Raw genomic sequence first — 21,538 nt, 5'->3', positions numbered from 1 at the left:
GTTTGCCACGCTGCCCCAAAATAGCACGACTCCAAACCATTGTGAGGATTCTGGAAGGAAACGGAGCAGCTTTTACTACAAATGAGAAGGCAAAAGGTGCTCAAGACTTTGGAAAGAGGTTGGAAAATACTCAAGACTTTGGAAAGAAGTTGGAAAATAGCCCACTCGAGAGCCTCGCTCAGCTCAACGAAGTTAAGTCTAACCATTGTGCTTTGAGGTTTGCAATCGTAGAACGGTGAAGACCATTTTGTGGAGGTCACCTGCAGTTTTAAGTTCAGCCCCTCTTGATACGCATATACAAATGCTTCTTAACCCCTTGTGTCTCTTAATATTTATTTTAAAACTGCCACACATGCATCTTTTAAAAAATAGGAATATAAATGTTCTCCCTTTTCCTTACCCACCCACCCACCCACCTGGCAAATTAAAACCGTGAACCTTAAGCATTAAAACATTAAAAATAGTTGCAGAAAACGTGGGCTGACTTAAGGGGGCAAAAGCAGCCCTGGTGATGGCATGAGTGCTAGCCAATAAGCACTTGCTACCTTAATCTCCCCACCCCCCCACCCCCCACCGCCCAAATACACTGGAAATGCCCAAGTCAGGAGCAAAGGCCCTTTTCAACCATCACTGCCATGCTGGAAAATGCTACTTCTATTGTCACACCAGGGTTTGGAAACAGAGAGTGGAATTTGATGTTCCAAGAGAAAATGGCGCTGCTATTGTTGTGGCTGTACTGTATGTCAGTGTCTCTCCTCCCCCAGCAGCTGCTAGTCTTAACATATAGGCTTGACCTCCTCTGTGGCCCATTGGGGCCGATAGGGCAGAAAGCAGGGACCCCAACAGTAGGGGGAAGCCAGAACCAACGACTGGCAGAGCTGACTCATTCTAGTTTTGTCTTCTCTGCTAAGTTCTACAAGGGCGATTATGGCATATTCACACCCTAGATTTAAAGCATACATTTAAACCACCATGGCTCCCCACCCCCAAAGAATCTTGGGAACTGTAGTTTGCTTGAGGCGCTAAGAGTTGTTAAAGGGACCCCTGACCATTAGGTCCAGTCGTGGACGACTCTGGGGTTGCGGCACTCATCTCACTTTACTGGCCGAGGCAGCCGGTGTACAGCTTCCGGGTCATGTGGCCAGCATGACTAAACCGCTTCTGGTGAACCAGAGCAGCGCATGGAAACACCGTTTACCTTCCTGCCAGAGCGGTACCTATTTATCTACTTGCACTTTGATGTGCTTTCGAACTGCTAGGTTGGCAGGAGCAGGGACCGAGCAACAGGAGCTCACCCCGTCGCGGGGATTCGAACCGCCGACCTTCTGATCGGCAAGCCTTAGGCTCTGTGGTTTAGACCCCAGCGCTACCTGCGTCCCAAAGAGTTGTTAAGGCAACCCCTATTCCCCTCACAGAACTATAGTTCAGAGTTCCCTGGGAAGAGGGGTTGATTGGAAAACCACTCTGGGTACCACTGGCATTAAGGGAGAGTGAGACAGCCGCCTTAGGTGGCAGAGGTCGTGTGTGTTTGTGTGTGAGAGGTGTGGCAGCAAAGGGCTGGAGAACTAGGCTGCAGGCCCCCTCGGCCTGTGCTGTTTCCCCACCTTAGCCTGCTCTGCTCAGCTGTGTTTGTCATCAGCAAAACGTCTTAGGCCAGCCATGAAAAGATGCCAAGCAAGTCTCTTGCAACCTCAAGTTCCCTCTGCTATGGTGCATGCAAATTCGAAGCCCTTATTAGGCTCTGTCATTCGCTCGGGAGCCGCGGATGGGGCAGCTGTGGCCCTTTCCCCAAGTTGCCGGACTCCAATTCCCATCACCCCCAGCCTTGGGTCAAGGACGATGGGAGTTGTAGTCCCAACACCAACAGGAGAGCTGCGGGCTCCCCGTCTGTGCTGTAGAAGTTCCAGCCAAGTCCATCACCTCCTAGTGGCGAAGGAGGAGATCAGATGGGTGTTGCACTAAGTGCCAAAGGAGATGAGAGGGTTGCCCCCTGGTGGCAGGACCTTCATCCACACCACCCAGGATAATTCACAGTCTTTGGGCTCGGCTGCTGTCTGAACAATGAGCTCTGCTGGCTGCCGCAGGAGTCAGAGTAGCTTGAAGGGCCCCGGAGGCATCAAGGGGACTAGAAGAAAGAGCTCAAGTGGCTTCCGGGCTGCCTGGGCACGTTGGGGTTTGGGTAGAGGTTGCCCCCGCCGGAATTCCAGTAGGGGGAGGTGGGCCCAAAGAAGCCTGTGGGGGAGGTGGGCATCTGGGCGGCGTGGCCCAGGCCGAAGCCCACCTTCTGCTGGTGGTAGGGCGGGAGGTAAGGCAGGTCCGTGTGGTGGTACTTGTAGAGGGCAGGTTCTCCCGGCTGCCCTTGCTGGCTCTGGTTGATGCCCTGGAAATCGAACTTGTAGGCGTAGCGCTTGCCGTGCACTTTGGTCATGATGCTTTTGTCGTAATAGTAGCGCAACGCCCGGCTCAGCTTGTCGTAGTTCATGTTGGGCTTGCTCTTGCGCTCGCCCCACCGCCGAGCCACTTCGTCGGGGTCCGTCATCTTGAACTCGCCGTTCGTGCCCTCCCAGGTGATGCAGTTGGCGTTGCTGCTGTCCGACAGCAGCTCCAGGAGGAACTGCCACAGCTGGATCTGACCGCTGCCTGCCGGGGGAGAGAAGGGGCCTGGTTAAGGGTTGGGGTTGGGGGCAAAGGTGAGAGCTCTGAACTGTCTGCGAAGCTGCTCAGCGAGTGGGTTGGCCAGGTTAAGAGGGCAGGTCTAATGCAGGTGCTGTGGGCCAGGGAACCTGCAGCCCTCTAGATGTTGCTGGACTACAACTCCCATCATCCATGACCACTGGATGATGGGAGTTGTAGTCCAATGACATCCGGAGGGCCGGAGGTTCCCCATCTCTATTGGAGATCAATACTGGGCTTTTGAACATGGTGCATCATTGCTCCTCACTCCCATATTATCCTCTGCCCAAGTTTTTGTCACAGCAAACAGCTTGGCTCGCTAAACGGGTGGGAGCTTTCGTCTCTGCAAGCACCTATTTGCTATCTCCCTGCCCTTTCCCAGCCTTAGAAGGGGATTCAACAGGCAAAGCTTTCTTTTCCCATTATGGCACCTCTGTGGCACGAGCCCGGCTGCACACACCCTCTAACTCCCCAAGAGAAAGAGACGTTTGGACCCACCTGGGTTTGCCAAGCGGCTGCTAGTGGGTCCCAGGACCTGGTATGGATCTGGTGAGAATGAGAAGGGAGTCGTGAGAGGGGCTGGAGTAAGATGCACCTCCCCACCGGCAGCTCTGCCTTGTTGCATCGCCTGGAAAGCCTCACTGCTGTTCTCAGGCGCTTCCCGGCTGAGCTCTGGCTGAGGTGGTACAGCTCTGGGCTGGGCCGTACCACTTCAGACTGCAGGTTGCAGCTCATGCAGCTGAATGCTCCTCCATATCAGTAAATAAAAGTCCCTGCAAATAGAAAACTAGCCTGTCAAGTTCAAGGCTAGGCTGTAGGCACGACATGCTAGCAATCCTTGTGCAAGGAGAGAGGATTTCTGCATTCAGCAATGTGAGCCCACACTTGCCGTCTGAAGCAAGTACAGGTATCCTTGACCACCTCAGTAACAACTAGACCTCCTTCTGGCCCAACTGCTCCAAGAGCCACTATGTTCTACTCCAAGGAATGAGGAACCTGGGGTCCCTCTCCTGATGTTGCTGGACTACAACTCCCATCATCCCTGAGCATTTGCTATGCTGGTTGGGTCTGATGGGACTTGAAGTCTGACCATATCTGGAGGGTCACAGGTCCCCATCCGTGGCCTACTAGATGCTATTGCATTGGGAGCCAAGTTCAAATCACCACCTTGTTAGTTTGCCAACATCTCTTCTTAGCAAGGTCTTTAGGAGCTGAGTGGCAAGCAGAAATCCAACCAAGCCAACAATTCTTTCCCCATCACTGTTCTTTCCATGCTGAGAAAAGCTTTGTCAGCTGAATTCTTGCTAGCCACATAGCCGTTAAAGGCACAGGAGCCCTGCCATTAAAAAAAGTTGGCTACCGCTCAGCTCAGCAGTGGTCTTATTTGTGACCTTGGAAGCATCTCTGCTCCTCAGCTTTTTTTTCTCCAGCCGCAGAAAAATTGCCACGACCAACCCCACAAAGCTGTTGTGGAGATGAAACGCGAGTGGAAAATATATTAGGGGTAAGAAGGAACGTATATTTAAATAAAGGCATGCCATTGATGCTAGGGTGACCTGTTGAAGTCCATGATCTATCTCCTCTGTTTATACAGAAGAGAGATTTTTAGCTAGTGCACATTTTCCCTTCCCTTCAGAACTCTGACATGACAAGTTGCACGTGTCAAAATTTTCTCTTCAACACCGTGGATATAAGAGTCCTGTTTTGCCCCTTCCACCTGCGCAAGCTAAATATATTCATTTGAAGGCATTATAAGAATATGCTTGCCATCCCCACATCACAAAATGTGTGGTGTCATTAGAAAGCATAGTTGCCAACTGACCAGAAAAAGAGGAGCCTAATCTGCTCTTCTGCCTTTAACAACCTGATCTACAGAAATCAGCAGGTGATCCTTTTGACAGGATGGAGATACACTGGAGCCCTTGCTGGGTTGCAGATGATGCTGTTGTTAAAAGCACAAGAACAGAGGCTGATAAAAAAAAAGGGTGGCAGTCCCAAGGCAGGAAATGGTGCAAACTCCTCCTAGGAAAGGTGAAAAACTGTACCTGGAGCAATGCGTGTTGAATCAGGAGTCCTGCCGACACCCTGGATCTGTGGTGGAGAACCTTGAAGATGGAAAAGCAGCAAGGGAAGCATTAAGAGAGAGAAACAAAAGATGTCCATATGCAATTATTTGATTTCACTGGGGCTGAGAACTATTTCCCCTTGACTGAAGTCAAAAGAACAAAAGAACAGCATGGCAGGATCAGGCCAAAGGCCCACCTAGACCAGCATCCTGTTCCTCACAGGGGTCAACCAGATGCCTATGGACAGTCTGCAAGAGGGGCTTCAGTCCCATGGCTCTGTCCTGCTTTCGTTCCCGGCAGCTGGTATTCAAGGGCACACTGATCTCAAAAGGTATCCTACAGCCATCAGGATGAGTAACCATCAATGCACTTAACTTCTATAAATTTGTCTAATCACCTTGTAAAAGCAATGTAGGTTGATGTAGGTTGGTGGAAGCTTGCTGTGGAAGCAAGTTCTGTAGTTTAACATTATCTCTATGTTCACAGCTGTCCATGGAGGCGCAGGTCAATTCCGTGTCCAGGGCAGCTGTCTACCAACTCCATCTGGTATGCAGGCTGAGACCCTACCTGCCCGCAGACTGTGTCTCAACAGAGTAGTGCATGCTCTAGTTTTGACTACTGCAATGCGCTCTACGTGGGGCTACCTTTGAAGGTGATCCGGAAACTACAACTAATCCAGAATGCGGCAGCTAGACTGGGAGTGGCCACCAAGATCTACATTGGCTCCCAGTACGTTTCTGAGCACAATTCAAAGTGTTGGTGCTGACCTTTAAAGCCTCAACCCAGTATACCTGAAGGAGCGTCTCCACCCCCAGTGTTCTACCCAGACACTGAGGTCCAACTCTGAGGGCCTTCTGGTAGTTCCCTCACTGCGAGAAGTGAAGTTACAAGGAACCAGGCACAGGGCCTTTTAGGTAGCAGTGCCTGCCCTGTGGAATGCCCTCCCTTCAGATGTCAAGGAAATAAACAACTATCTGACTTTTAGAAGACATCTGAAGGCAGCCCTGCTTAGGGAAGTTTTAAATGTTTGATCTCTTATTGTGTTTTTAACGTTCTGTTGGGAGCTGCCCAGAGTGGATGGGGAATCCCAGCCAGATGGGCAGGGTATAAATAATAAATTCTTATTATTAAGGGTGCACTTCTTCTCTCGTTCTCCTGAATCTCATACCCTTTAGCTTTGTTGAATGACTCTGTGTTCTGGCTCCATGAGAACAAATAATCATGTGTGCACAAGAAAAAGGACGTCTGGAGGGGTCCTCTGCCTATCGGGCACCTGTAGCTTTGTCCATCCAGTCCATGCAGACTGAGAACGATTAATTCCTGGCCAAGCAGGTTAGGAGAACTGGGAGCTGTCAACCCTGCCCCCCCCCGGTCCAGCTAGCTCAGGATTGCCCACACTGGCTGGCAGCAGCTTTCCAGGATTCAGGAGGCAGGAGGGTCTCTCCCAGCCCTAGCTGGAGATGCCAGGGATTGAACCTGAGACCTTCTGCACTAGAAGCAGATGTTCTGGACCGCTGAGCTATGGCCCTGCCCCATATCAACACAACCAGAGGAGAGAGATTAAAAATGCAGCCTTCCCAGCTTTTATTCTGGGAATGACTAACTAGTACCTTTGGAAGTTGTGCTGATGGAGCCGCTGCCCCAGCTGTTGCGCCGTATTTCTTCATATGCAGACTCTGTACCAAGAGAGAGAAAATGGGCCTGAATTAAACAGAGGTGCTATTTCAGGGAGGAAAGACACAGTTCACAGACGATTCAAAGACCCCCGTCTTGTAAAATGGGAAACGGCGGTGTATTTTGTCCATGTTCATCATGCTTGCAATACTGTGTAACAACCAAATATATATGCGCTCCCCCCCCCCTCCATGCAGAGACATGACAAATTAAGGGGCAATCCCTAACACTTCGCCGCTTTCAACAGGAAGCAATTAGTGGCAAAAGCTACAAGGAGGAAGCTTCTAACTAAAGGTGCAGTAGCTCTGAAGAGCCTCAGTGGTGTTTTGCCCCTGGAGAGGCTGGAGCTGCAATTCTTTTCTTCTTTTTAAAACACAGTAGTTTGGATATGGGAAAAGTTGGGAATGAAACACTGAGAAACACCAGCCTGCAGCAGGTTGGCATCAATGATTCTCTGTAAAATGTGAGAGAATGGGGGATATCGATAATGACTACTACGGAAGCTGAGGATTGCCAGATTGGGTCTATAGCCAGACCTCCCCTGACTCTGTGGCTCCCTCTCAAGCACTACAACTTTGCTTTCATGTGAGATCTGTGAGACGCAGGTCCTATCCCAGCCCCACGTCCCAATCTTGCCATTACCTTTGCTGGCAACTTACCGGATTTGACTTGGGCCCTCGGGGGTGGCGGGGGCGGGGGCTGCTGAGTAATGACCGGCGCAGGCGGATACGTAAAAGTGGGGCTGCCTGGGTGGAGGAGAGAGAAATGCAGAAGAGTTATTAGAGGGCAGGAGGGGCTGCGGTGGTCATTGGCCAGTCACAGATTGAAGTTTCGTTTGCTATTATCACAGGGTAATCATAGTTGCAGTAAGAATAATAGAATACTTTCCAAGCTAGTTCAAGAGCTAAGGCAGGCATAGGCAAACTCGGCCCTCCAGATGTTTTGGGACTACAATTCCCATCATCCCTAACTAACAGGACCAGGTCAGGGATGATGGGAGTTGTAGTCCCAAAACATCTGGAGGGCCGAGTTTGCCTATGCCTGAGCTAAGGAATCTGCTTCCCACTAGGCCTCTAAGTCCAGGGTCTCAAATTCCACATTGGATATGTTCTACTTCCATGGTTGCTAGCAGTATACTCTTGAATATCAGTTGCTAGGAATCATAGATGGGGAGGTAGCTATTATGCTCAGCTCCTACTTTTGAGCTTCCCATAGGTATGTGGTTGGCCACAGTGAGAACAGGATGCTGGCTGGGCTAGATGGGCCTTTGACATATTCTGATGTTCTTAGTTCTTCTCCATCCCCTGCAAAGAGGCGAGCTTGGGGGACAAAACTACAACCTTACACATGCTCTGTCACTGTGCCATTCTTGCACTGCTTCAGACTGGAAGCGGAGGATCTTTCATTTGAATGCGTATCCCTTCTTTGAAACCACCCCACACATGGAAAGTTAGTGTGTCATGGAAGCAGGTTCCCTGAGCGGCTAATGCTCTACATGCAAGGCGTTTTTGGAGGAAATGAATACTCCTACTGTCCAGCACCGCAATTTTGCCACAGATCTGTCATGCAATTCTCCTGATAGTGTTGCATGGTTCAGATAACCAGCTCCCCATGAGGGAGCAGAAAGCAATTTTTAGAAGTGGCTATTGTGCAACGCCCCCCTGTTCCACACGCAGCCTCTATCTGAAAACTGAGTTGCCACCCCGAGCCTCTCAATGGCCTTACTCTGGCGCAGGTAACTGAGGTGAGACAGCAACACGTCGGCGTTGTATGGTGTAGTGAGCCGCAGGAAACCTTCCTTGCCAAGTTTGCACAGCTCCTTGCCGTCCACATGCTGGAAGAGGCCGGTTTCAACGTCGATGAGGTCGTACTCCTTCACTGCCCAGTCAAGCCACTGGCGGACGTGTTCGTGGGTCCACACGCCAGGGTCTGTTGGAGAGATACAGGTGTCTGGGTACAATGTTGGCTCCAGGTTTTGGATGTTCCTTGGGCAGAACACCCTCTGCAGGCCCCTGGGAACTGTACTTCACACCTCACAGAGCTAATTCCCAGCATGCTTTGCAAACTCCAGTTCCCAGGATACTTTGGGGCGATATAATAGTGAGGCTACCTCTGAGTACACACCATACATCAAAGGCGCATGCTTTAAAATATCCTGGCAACTGTAATTTACCACTCATAGTGCTCCAATTCCTGGCACCCTTAACAAGCTACAGTTCCCAGCATACTGTGAGGGGGGAGTCATGTGCTTTAAATGCATGGTGCAACCCATATTGGAAGTGGCGATATCAGCAATTTCTGGGGGGAAATACCTCTAAAACCTCGTTTCTTTGCGATTTTGCAAAACAGAATCAACAACTTTTCTGTCTGGATTTTCTCTTTCTGAATTATGGCAACCCTACCATAATCGGTTCTGCGGGGTGCTCTTATGTTTGGTGAAATGGTTCGCATAAAACATGTCCTGGAATTTATTAACAATACACCATCCATAGGCCTTTCTTGACCTATTTTGAAGTTTAGAGCTCAGACCAGGAATATGTAAGATGATTGCGCCTCTGAGCATGTGATGTGTGATTTCCTGTCACTTCTAATTGAACAGTCATCCACCACCGCAACCCCTTACTTTCTAGTGTAGTCCTGGTTTTACACAAAAGCTCAGGAGTTCTAGAAGCAGCTGAAAGGATATAGGTTTCTAGTGGGCTGTTCTCATGCTTTACATGTGTTAAGAGTTTGTTGTAATGAAGTGATTTGGTCACCATCCCTTGTGTCAAGAGTACAGCATACAAATGGGATTTGGTAGTCGCCCACAGCGGGTGGAATAACAGCATGGAAAACCAGCCATTACTGGAAGAAAAGGCTGTTCCCCAATACAAGAAGCCAGCAGGGGTATTCACACATTACATTCAACAAGTGTACAGTCTGTGCACACAAAAGCTCAGCTGTAGAAACCAACAAGCACACAATATTTCACACACACCCTTGTACATGTGTAGAGAGAGCTTGTACCTGGGTTCAGCATAGCGTGTGAACCAGAAGTCAGGGAGAAGGGCAGGGAGATGCCAAAAAGCCCCATATACTGACCTGCTGGGACAATGACCCTCTTCTCCTCGCTGGGGGGGTTAACAGGTGGGCTGCTGCGCTGGTTGTTGTATCCACCTGGATAGGATACCTGGGACGGGTCAACTGCTCCCCCTGATTTGCCCCTCCGTGTCACACTGCAGTCCACGGGCGATTGCCTGCTGGCGGAGAAGAGAGGGAGAGGGGGCTTTGTTGGACGACGTGCTCACTGAGGCCTGGGAACTTGCCATGACTGAACGGCACACTCCCAGCATTTTGCAGGTGATGATGTAGCAAAAATCAACGTTTGAGGCTCTGGTTATCTCCCGCTTGGACTACTGCAATGCGCTCTACGTGGGGCTACCTTTGAAGGTGTCCCGGAAGCTACAACTAATCCAGAATGCGGCAGCTAGACTGGTGACTGGGAGCGGCCGCCGAGACCACATAACACTGGTCTTGAAAGACCTACATTGGCTCCCAGTATGTTTCCGAGCACAATTCAAAGTGTTGACCTTTAAAGCCCTAAATGGCCTAAGCCCAGTATACCTGAAGGAGTGTCTCCACCCCCATCATTCAGCCAGGACACTGAGGTCCAGCTCCGAGGGCCTTCTGGCAGTTCCCTCACTGAAGCAAGAAGTGAAGTCACAGGGAACCAGGCAGAGGGCCTCCTCGGTAGTGGCACCCGCCCTGTGGAACACCCTCCCACCAGATGTCAAAGAGAACAACAACTACCAGACTTTTAGAAGACATCTGAAGGCAGCCCTGTTTAGGGAAGCTTTTAATGTTTGATGCATTACGGTATTTTAATATTTTGTTGGAAGCGGCACAGAGTGGCTGGGGAAGCCCAGCCAGATGGGCGGGGTATAAATAATAAATTATTATTATTATTATGAAGGAAATCTCCACACAGCGGTGAGAAAACAAAGAGTGTTTATTGCTAGCAATAATGGCTCAGTGGGATCACTCTCCAAAAGCTGAGCAAAGCCCCCAAAAGGTGGGGCCTTCTTAATATACATAGCTGTTATCTATTAAAGCAATACATATGCATAAACTTCCTCCAATCTAAAGTTACAACACAATACAAATTATACCATGTATGGTCTTTCCTTCATTACATATTCATTAGGCAAGGAAACAAAGGCCTCTCTCTCTAAGCAGCCCCTCCTGCACGTGGTCTCTTTGCATTCCTTTCTACCTGAGGGGGTTAGGACATTTGAGCAGAGCACATCTCCTTGTCAAATGTAGACACTTAGGAATGTTGTTTACAACCTTGGGACTAAAGCTGCTCCTAGCACAAGTTAAGGCACAAGGCCTCTAGCCTGGCTAGCTAGCTGAGCTTATGGGGCTCTATGTGCATCAATGACAGAGGCAGAAACCGTTCTGGACTCTGTGACCATCCTCTGAGGCCCTTCTTCATGTGCTGCCTCCTCCTCCTGAGCGTGGAAGCACAAGAACAGGCTTTTTCTGTGGTGGGCTGTGGCGTCTTGGGTCAACATCCACACCATCAATTAAAAGCACTATGATACCACTTCAAAAAGCAGCGACTTCACCCCCAGAGAATTCTGGGAGCTGTAGTTTGTCTAGTAGCTGCTGAGAGTTGTTAGGAGTCTCCTGTCCCCCTCACAGAGCTGCGATTCCCAGCATTCCTTGCAAAGAGGGGTGGTTGTTAAGCCACTCTGGGAATTGTAGCTGCGTCCCTCCCTTGAGTTCACCTTCCTTTTGAGCAGGGCTTGAGCTGAGGTTTAGCCTACTTTAGAAAGAAGTTGGGAAGCCCTGAACTACGCTAACCTCTTTTGCACCAGATGCCCGTTGGTTGATGCAAATTCGCCTAATATAAACTGCTTGGCTGAAGGGGAAGTGAGTTGTTTCCTGTGGGTTTGAGAGCAGCCACAAGCTCCAGGGGAAGATATGTCCTGCAGCCAGTAAAAATGGTCTGAAAGGCCCAGGCGCTGCAGCAGGGTAGGGAATCACCCCATCCTCACTGGAGCATGGTCCATTAAGAATTTATAGGTATTCTTTGCATTTGTATTCCACCCTTTCCCTCAAGGTGTTCAGAGTGGCATGTACCCTGGCTCCCTGGCCTCCTCATTTAATCTCAACAACGCTGTGAGGTAGGTTCGGCTGAGAGACAGGGCCATGGTTGAGTGGGAATTTGAACCCTGGTCTCCCAGGGGCTGGTTAGATCTGCCTATCACTGGCCTCACTGCCGCCCACTCTGCCGGTCCCAATGGGCACCAGCCACCAATGGCCTGCCCTGCCCCTGTGCATCAGATTTTTGCAACAGCAGGGCAAACAAGCTTCAGAAGGGTTGCCAACTGACCAGGAATAATAATGATAATAAAAGCCTGGTTTGCTCTTTGTGCTTTAAACAGCAGCCTGGTTTGCAAGAAACGGGCAGGCAATATGGAGGTAAAAGGATCGCCTCTCAGCTCCTGCTCTTTATGTCCCTGTAAGCAACCTCTTCTTAAAGGCACAGCAGCAAGTTCTGAGCAAAATAGAAAAAGCAGCCTCTTCAGATAGAAAGAATGCGGAGATCTGGGTTAGGCGAGCTGTAGAGGCAGGGAATGCTAGGCTGCATACACAACACACATTTAAAGCGCCTCCAAAGAATCCTGGAAACTCACAGAGCTACAATTCCCAGCACCCTTAACAAACTACAACTCCCAGGATTCTTTTTGGGGGAGCAGGCTTTGACTGGATGGCGTGTCTGCAGTCCCTGTCAGCTGCGTATATGTTTTCTTGATCAAATACGTCAGCCAGTTTTCTCTTATCTCCCCCATGTTCTGTTTTCACTTGGTGCGAGGCCCATTTAGACTATCATTGCCCACCCAGCAAGAAGCTGGTCAAGTAGTTCCCTTTCAATAGCAGTACTAAGCTGGGCGAAACCAATAGCCAAGGTTCCTGGGCCCTGAGCAGCCACATGATTACAAGAAAATTAGCCCTTCAAGCTTCCTCCCATGATGGCTGCTGGGAGGAAGGGAGATTTCTGCTAGCCAGCTCAAAGAAGTGCCACTGACCTGCTGGAGCAGTTGACCTGCTCATTCTCCTGCTTCACCACATGGCCTCTGCTGTTGGCCTGGGCTTGCCACTGGGGCTCCTCCAGACCGATGCCCTCCTTGCCACCGTAGTTGTCCACCGAAGGCAGCTCTGTCTTCAGGAGATGCGGGGTGCCAAAGGATGGGTCGAATATGGACTGGTCCTCGCTTACGACTGACAGCGCCTCCTGCAAGCGTGGGGGGGAAGTGTACAAGCAAAGGATCAGGGTTTGGGAATCAGAGAAGAGGAACTTGCGAGCTCCAGCTCCCATCAGCCCCAGTCAGCAAGGCCACTGGTCAAGGAAGATGGCAGCTGTAGCTCAGCAACATCTGAAAGGGCCAAAGGTTCCCCAGTCCATGCAAAATGTCTGCTGGAGCACATGGGAGAACTCTGAGCTCCTTACAAGAATGGGGGAATGATTAATAATAACAATACTTATTATTATTCATAGTTCCCCAAACTCATGGCAACGTACAGTACAACAATAAAACAATCAAAGAAGCCAACCTAAACAGAACCATCAGAAAACAAGGATGAGAGAGACACACACACACATTTGGAACTCTAAAGAAAACAAACCTATTAGGGTAAATTGGCTTTAAAAGCCCGAGTAGATGAAAGAGTTTTTAACAACACGCTTGAAGTTAAAACAATGCAATGACTGGGCCAAGCCTCTCTCATGAGACTGATCTCCGCAGTAATGCTGCCACTTCCAGTAATGTTAGGTTTCCAAAGAATTTGCCATCCCTCCCCTTTTCTGGGAATGAAAGAATGTCGGTGCCAGAGGCAGAAAAATCTAAACCCTATTGGTTAAAAGAAAGGACAATAATAAGCTAAGAAGGATGAACAAGTTCGGGGCTCCCCAAAAGTACTGCAGGATTTGCAGCGGGGAGGACAAGGTTCCTGCCCCAGGAATTTCAGCAGGTATTGAAATCCTTTCTACATGATGGTTCAAGGCACAGGAGCCCTGTTTTCTTTTGCATTTGGCCACCCCAATTTGCAGCCTGAGCTGAGTTGCTTTACCCTGCCAAACAGTAGGGCTGGTCCCAGAAGGAATGGAAACTGAGTACAGAGAGAGCTGGGATTATGCAGGACTGAAACCAAAACATCAGACACTTCTGTCTCTCAAGTCCCAATGGCTTCTCGTCAGGGCTTTGAAAAGCAGATATAAAGTCACTTGAGACCTGTAGTAGCAGGGGAGACCCAATATGTTTTGCTTCCTGGGCGAACGTAGGAAATGCCTGATCCTGAGTCAGACCAGTGGTCCATCTAGCTCAGAATTGTCTACACGGCCAGCAGCTCTGCAGGATTTCAGACTGGGGTTATTCCCAGCCCTACCTGAGTACACTGGGGGTTGAGCCTGGGACGTTTTGCAAAGCAAATACTCCAACTATGGCCCAGGTTGGTGGGGCTCCCTCCATGTATGCTGTTAGGGGAAAATGCTGTGCAAATATGAGTGCATTCAGAGAAACGCACACTAATAATCTGCTTGCATTTTTTTCCAATAAGAGTTTTGGAAACATACAGAAATGTGGCAAAACGAACCTAAACCGGGGAAGATAAGAAAGTGCAGTTGACAAATTGATTCAACCCTAGTACAGAGGGCAGGTTGTGTGCACCACAGAGCTTGGTCCTCCAGAACTTTGCTGCCCACCGCTCCAATATCTGCTGCCTTACCCTGCCTAACAATTGGGCCGGCTCCGTACGGCGGATTCTGGTTTGAAAAACGCAACAGGTGGGGAAGTCGACGGCTGAGCTTTCCCAGGACTGCACAGAGAGGTTTCCACAAATCCCGGCCCTATCTCGACAATGGAATTCCCGGGCGATGACGCACCCCCAGCTCAGGAAACCGAGGGAGGAGGTTGCGCACAATCAGCGCTGGAGCTCTTAAGTCCAGTCACGAAAGAAAACCAGCTCCCTCGGGGTTCCTGAGTCTAAACAGCCCGTGTGGCTCAATGGACAGAGCAATCATAGAATTGGAAGGGACCCCCAAGGCAGTGGTGTAGCAAGGTCAGGTGGTACCCGGTGTGGAAAATTTCTTGTCACACACACCCCCACGCACACATTGACTTTTTTATTTTATTTTGCCTTCAAAAATGGTTTGATTTTATTTCATATTTTGGGGGGGAGCTAGAGTTGTTGAGCTTTTTTTGCAGAGATCGCATGCCTTGCAACAAGGAGTCTGCCTGCCGCCCTACAGCTAAGGGGGAAGCTGGCAGCGGGAAGCCAGCGCACGCCAAAGCCACAGAGTCTCTCACAGACATTGAGGGCCGCACAGCATTTTGTCACCCCCCTCGGAGGTGACACAAGGGGAGGACCGCACCCACCTTGCTCTGCCCCTGCCCCAAGGACCATCTCTTCCAACCCCCTGCAATGCAGGAATCTCAACTACAGCTTCCCTGACAGGTGGCCATCCCACAACATAACGATTATCCAATCCTACATAAATAGACCCTGTCATGTGCAAGAGAACAAGGAGGAAAAATTCCGGCGGATGTGACTTCAAGCTTCAGGATGGGGGTAGTGTCTTTGAATGCTCTCCCATGCAAAAAAAAGGAAAAGGAAAACCAGTAACTCCTGCCTTCTGTTGGGGAAAACACGAGGTGGGGAGCACATTCAGGAGAAAGGTTTGAGCTCAGCTATCTTCCTGCTATACTAAACCTCTACTTGCAGGGAGATTTTAAAAAGCCAAAACTAAAAGAAAGGGAACATTGAAATAAGCCATTCCCCTCCTGCAGAATAGTACAGGCCAGGCCTCATAGGCTCAAAATTTGTCTTGCAGGAGAGTTTGCATGAGGCGCCTGTTTCCCAACACCCAGGGCCAGGGTGCTGCTGCGCGTTCCTTCATGCACCAAAAGCAGAAGTCTTTGGGGGTGCTGAGCAGACATTTCTGCAGGCACCACTGGTGGGGAGATGGTATCATCCAATGCAGGGGGAAGAGAGCTGTGTGGTTTGCTTCTCTCCCGGCTCCTTCAGCAAACACATGCTTGCTGCCTCAAGCCCACAGAGCAAAGCTGCTGGGGCCTGGCAGATAAAATCACTTATACTAAAGCGGGGGGGGGGGCACTGCAACAAAATATTGCAGTGTAGAAAGCTCCTCTTCAGCATTCTAGCCAGGTGGCCAGGTCTTTCTACAGCACGCTCCATTCTGTTCCCAATAGTCAGGTAGCATTTCATGCCCACTGAACTTGCTCAGTTCTCCATCGGTAGAGCATGAGACTCTTAATCTCAAGGTTGCAGGTTCGAGTCCCACACTGGACAAAAGATTCCTACATTGCAGGAGGTTGGACTAGATGACCCTTCCAACTCTGCAATTCTATGATTATATGGTACAATTTAGTCATTCAAAATGTGAAATAACACTGCATTGAAACTGAGCCTCAAAACCACTGTTTCTAGTTGTTTTTAATTTGGTTAAAACTTGGGTTAATAAGGAATCCTGGTTCATATTAATCATGGTTAACAAAGCTCCTACTACTAACATGCAGTGCTGGAGCTGAAATGTCCACCTTTATACACAAGGTGTATAACATTTTTGTTTTCTTTTTGTTTTTAAATTGCTTTTGTTTCTTATCTATGCCATTTTAAATTGTGATTGATATTAATGCTGCATTCTTAGTTTTAGATTTTATGATTTATGTGGCAATTGTTTTCCATTTGGTTGGGTACGTTTTGATGTGTTTTATTTATTGTTTATGACTTTTGTTGTGTTGGTCACTGTGTAGATCTTGTCATGTTGTAAGCCTCCTTGAGCATTGTTTTAACTATGGAAAGGCGGCATACAAATACAGTGGTACCTCAGGTTACATACGCTTCAGGTTACATACGCTTCAGGTTACATACGCTTCAGGTTACAGACTCCGCTAACCCAGAAATAGTGCTTCAGGTTAAGAACTTTGCTTCAGGATGAGAACAGAAATCGTGCTCTGGCGGCGCGGCGGCAGCAGGAGGCCCCATTAGCTAAAGTGGTGCTTCAGGTTAAGAACAGTTTCAGGTTAAGAACGGACCTCTGGAACGAATTAAGTGCTTAACCTGAGGTACCACTGTAAAGCGATGATGATGATGATGATTTTGTGATCCCCTCATATGATACTCAGAGGAATCGTTGGGCTACTAGGGTGACTTAGGCCTCATTCTCCGGAAGATGAGAAGCCCACACAGGACCTCCTGTACCATGCTAAATGGCAGGTAAGGGCTCACATCATCCCCAGCTTGAAGTCACAATCAAAGTGAATCTGTGAAGGAAACACAGTTTGCCTACCAGCTCACAGCATCCTTAACAAACTAGAGTTCCTTGGATTCTTTGGGGGAAGATAGTTTGAAGTGCTGTGATACTGCTCTACGTTCTGTTCCTATGAAATGAAAATTGTAGTACAATCAAAGGCAATTCAAGAAATAAAAGAAGCAATAAAGACACAATTTAAAATTGTGCTGCATCTAGCATGGCATATTACAACTGCTGCAGCAGGCAGAAAAATTATTAAACCAATGGGAGCTTCCCCCCCCCCACTCCAGCAAACAAACAAAGACAGCCAAACGAGGACCGACAGCCCTCCACAATAATGATAATAATAGTAGTATTAAAAATAATGATGTTGTTGTATTATTTCTATCCCGCCCATCCGCCTGGGTTGCCCCAGCAACTCTGGGCAGCTTTCAACATAATAAAAACATAGCAAAACATCAAACATTAAAAACTTCCCAGTACAGGGGTGCCTAAGTAATGACCAGTGTCTCTTGGAAAAGAAACACAGAAAATCAGTAGCCTGTTAACTCTAGATGGGTCAGATTATTTCTCTTGGTGTTTCTCTCAGATCTTTCTCCTGTCACGTTTGGGGAAAGGAAGGGAGTCCTTGAGCAGACAATTCAGTAAAACAACTTTAACGTTTTCACACAGAAATTCCCATTGATATGGGCAGAGAATTTCGGACAAGGAGACTATAAGAATACTTAGATGAGAATGAGGCAGAGGTTTTGAACAGTTTTGGGGAAGTCCAGCAAGAGGTATATAACAGTGAGGAACAGAAAGCGAAAGGTGTTCACTGAGCATTAACGATGTAGGGTTGCTATACGTCTGGAATTTCCTGGACACAGCCAGAAGACTGCAGTCGGAAGCGGTGTCTGGGCGGAAATCGCTAAAATGTTTAGGAAAACCTGGACATATGTCAACCCATGTTGGCAGTGTCGTTTTTGGCAATTTCCCTTTAAAATAGCTCAAAAACTATATTATCGTTTGTCTTTTTGCCAACAAAGCTCAACAACTGTGCCAAAAAAAGTTTAACAACTTTTGTGTCCGGATTTTCACTTTTTGAAATATTGCAATCCCAATATACTAGGACTGCTACTATTATTGTTGTTTTTATTATTACTACACAGTGTCAAAGAATTCAAAATTAGGCTGCTATAATTCTTATCTGAAGCCATATTACACAACTTCTGAAATAATTATACTGGCTGCCTATTTACTTCTGAGTCCAGTGCGAGATGCTGGCACCTACCTTTCAAGCCCTAAACAGCTTAGCAGAGAAGTACCTAAAGAAAACACTTCCTCCTGTCTCCACCTGCTTGTGCATTAAAGATTTGTAGATGAGACTCTTAGGTTATACTGATTCAAACACTGGTCCTGCTTGTGCAGTATTGTCTAACACAGCCTGGCAGCAGTTCTCCGGGGTTCCAGACAAGGGTCTTTCTCCCAGCCTTAAGGGGAGATGTGGGGATTGAATCTGGGACCTCCTGCATGCCCAAAAGATGCTCTACCACTCACCCTGTCTGGCTCCTCCTCCTCCTGAGTCTCAGTGTTGCCTTTGTATAACTCAGGAGGGAGGAGATGGGGTCAAAGCTAGAAGTCCTTTGCTCTGGCTCCAAGTAGCGCTGGGGCTCACTGCCTTCTGCCCCATCAGTTGCAATGGGCACCAGCCACCGCAGCACGGGGGCCAAAGACCTCTCCTCTTGTTGCCCCCCCAGTGACCAGCATTCAGGGGGATGCTGTCCTGCACAAACTGGGAGCATGAACAAAGAGATGGGCACAAGGAGAAGGCTGCTGCACCTTCAATTAAGTGACTAGCAGAGGGGATTTTAGCAGGTGTCGTGCAAACTATACCTGTTGGAATTTCTTTTCTGTGCAATTAATTAAATGGGGAGGAACCTGCCCTCTTTGGTCACCCAATGCAACCCTTCGCAGAACATCCTGTGGCTGTGAAATTGAGTTGTGGTGGGCCAGCTGCCATTCAGAGAAGTTTGGCTACTATTACTGACTGACACTGTCCTTCAGGAGCCCCCAGTAAGCTTCTGCAGATCCCTAGGGGCCCCCAGGACACAGATTGAAAGCTAGGGTTCTGGGGAAAGAAACCAGCAGCTCCTCCAAACTAGGGATGATTTGGAAATTGTCCCCATCCCAATTTATTCCTGGGTTTTGGGAGTTCCAAACTGCCTGTTTTGTTGTTCTCAAATGCCTTCAACGATTAGTTGTTCCTTAACAACAACAACAAAAAAGTTCAGTCATCGTACAGAGTACTGTTTGCAAACTACTGGACACAGCTTTCACTTCCTACAGTTTCCCATTGGCCATCTGCACTACCTCGGCTTCTTGTTTTTGCTATTTTAACCATCTTGGTGTACTTCTGTGCACGATTGCATCAAGATTCTTTCGGTGCTGAGTTTCACAAATGCGTATCTTCACTGACTATCGTGACTACGGATCAAACTGAAAAAGCAGACTGGGCGGGACAGCACATAAAGTTGCATGAAGACACAGGAGTGCCTGTGTGTTGCCGAAACACTCTACAAAAATAACCTCGCTACAGCTGTGCATAGGACGACCCTGTAAAGGTTGCGCTTTCATTCTTGTTTTGTCCTTTGCTTGCAGTATTTGATCCCTGCAGATAGGCACTCTGGTGATCTGGAAGGGGGAACGAATTGGAGGAACTGACACAAACTGAGCATGACCTAGTTTCAGAAAAGAAAGCTCCTCTGCAGTACTTTTAATAGTTGCGTACAAGAGAGAATTTCATCAGATGTGCCTTGCATGAAAATTTCAGCTACACCTGCTGACATTCTCTATTCCAGGCAAAGGCAAACTTGGCCCTCCAGATGTTTTGGGACTACAATTCCCATCATCCCTAACCACTGGTCCTGTTAGCTAGGGATCGTGAGCGTTGTAGTCCCAAAACATCTGGAGGGCCAGGTTTGCCTATGCCTGCCTCTATTCTATGCAACTATGCCTTCCTTTGCATCCATCCACCCTGTTTCCAGGCCAGAAAGTACGATTTGTGATAAGGTATTTGGATGGAAAGGCAGGTACTCCTGCACCTTTAACAGTTATGTAGAAGAGATAAGCCCAGGACATACTATGTCTGCTGAACTCTCCTTTTTTTTACACAAATTAACAGTGCAGGTATCTGTGTCCTCTTATGCATTACCTTAGAATTTAATTTTAGAAACTCTTCTATTTAAACTAGAATGCGGAAAGGGAGAAATGGAGGACAGAACGTACAAGAAAAGCAATACAGGAATGGAATGGAGAATCTTCCCATGAAATGAAGCAATATATAGACACACCAAACACTTGCCTAATATGTCAAGTGGCCAGTTTTGAGCCAGACCCTGATGCGCCTGTCCCTTAAATAATTCACTCTGCAACAATGAACCACCACCATTCAGTGTTTCATTTCCATGCCTGAACAGCTTCACACGCTCACTTCTACAAATCACAACTTCTGTTAAAAGTACTGAAGCAGAATGGACTGGTGTTTTTCCAGGTTACTGTCAATCATCCTGGCCTGGTTTGATGAGAAAACCAAGCAAGCTGACCATCAAAGACTTCTGTCCACTAGATAATTACACTGTGTGTCTGCTTTTGACACAAAGAGACTCAAATAAATGATAAAGGGAACAGAAGTGGATCAGGGCCATGACATGGGAAAGGGGCTTTAATTTCCCACTCTAATCCCAATGAAAATTTTCCCCACCACCATGGTGTAAAGGTAAAGGGCCACTGACAGTTACAGTAAGTCCAGTCACAGACGACTCTGGGGTTGCGGCACTCACCTCGCTTTACAGGCCAATGGAGCCAGCATTTGTCCGCAAAGAGTTTTTTCCGGGTCCTGTAGTCCGCATGACTAAGCCGCTTCTGGTGAAGCCAGAGCAGCGCATGGAAAAACCATTTACCTTCCTGCTGAAGCAGTACCTATTTATCTACTTGCACTTTTTTGGCGTACTTTCGAACTGCTAGGTTGGCAAGAGCTGGGACTGTTGCGGGGATTCGAACTGCCAACCTTCTGATCAGCAAGCCCAAGAGGCTCAGTGGTTTAGACCACAGCTCCACCCACGTCCCACCATGGTACTCAGATGCAAAAAAGGGATGTGTGCACTTTTAATAATTGTGTAGAGGATATAATTTTAGCAGCTGTAGCTTGCATGGCAGGCCACACCAGGTGACATTCCCTCTTAGAATCATAGAATCATAGAATCATAGAGTTGGAAGAGACCACAAGGGCCATCGAGTCCAACCCCCTGCCAAGCAGGAAACAACATTAGAGCACTCCTGACATATGGTTGTCAAGCGTCTGTTTAAAGACCTCCAAAGAAGGAGACTCCACCACACTCCTTGGCAGCAAATTCCACTGTCGAACAGCTCTTACTGTCAGGAAGTTCTTCCTAATGTTTGGGTGGAATCTTCTTTCTTGTAGTTTGGATCCATTGCTCCGTGTCCGCTTCTCTGGAGCAGCAGAAAACAAGCTTTCTCCCTCTTCTATGTGACATCCTTTTATATATTTGAACATGGCTATCATATCACCCCTTAATCTCCTCTTCTCCAGGCTAAACATGCCCAGCTCCCTTAGCCGTTCCTCATAAGGCATCGTTTCCAGGTCTTTGACCATTTTGGTTGCCCTCCTCTGGACACGTTCTGCTGATACTCCCTCAAGGTGCAAGACCTCTTTGTCACCTGTGCCTCCTTATACTGAATGAGACAGCTGCTTAAGAAATAATTGTTTTACTTGGCCCTACATGTTTGATATGTGTAACTGTTTCTC

At 48.3% G+C, this 21,538-nt stretch overlaps 1 protein-coding gene across 3 annotated transcripts in view; it reads right to left on the bottom strand.

Moving 5' to 3' along the window:
- Nucleotides 1–316: 316 nt before the first annotated feature.
- The window catches only part of LOC128418534 (retroviral integration site protein Fli-1 homolog), a 30,452-nt gene continuing 9,230 nt past the window's right edge, over nucleotides 317–21,538 (bottom strand). The window contains exons 2-9 of one of the 3 annotated variants that reach the window (XM_053398275.1): nucleotides 12,488–12,693; nucleotides 9,495–9,652; nucleotides 8,139–8,342; nucleotides 7,073–7,159; nucleotides 6,350–6,415; nucleotides 4,719–4,778; nucleotides 3,172–3,219; nucleotides 317–2,640 (exon numbers count right to left, since the gene is read on the bottom strand). In XM_053398275.1, coding sequence (XP_053254250.1) covers nucleotides 2,126–2,640; nucleotides 3,172–3,219; nucleotides 4,719–4,778; nucleotides 6,350–6,415; nucleotides 7,073–7,159; nucleotides 8,139–8,342; nucleotides 9,495–9,652; nucleotides 12,488–12,693 — 1,344 coding nt within the window. In that variant the 3' untranslated portion in view covers nucleotides 317–2,125. The remainder of the gene's footprint in view (nucleotides 2,641–3,171; nucleotides 3,220–4,718; nucleotides 4,779–6,349; nucleotides 6,416–7,072; nucleotides 7,160–8,138; nucleotides 8,343–9,494; nucleotides 9,653–12,487; nucleotides 12,694–21,538) is intronic. The other 2 variants (XM_053398276.1, XM_053398277.1) reach the window with 2 other exon arrangements.

Source organism: Podarcis raffonei, chromosome 8 (assembly GCF_027172205.1).
Source record: "Podarcis raffonei isolate rPodRaf1 chromosome 8, rPodRaf1.pri, whole genome shotgun sequence".
Lineage (NCBI taxonomy): Eukaryota > Metazoa > Chordata > Lepidosauria > Squamata > Lacertidae > Podarcis > Podarcis raffonei.
The sequence above is the reverse complement of the archived record's forward strand: the minus strand, read 5'-3'. Positions and strand labels throughout refer to the sequence as shown.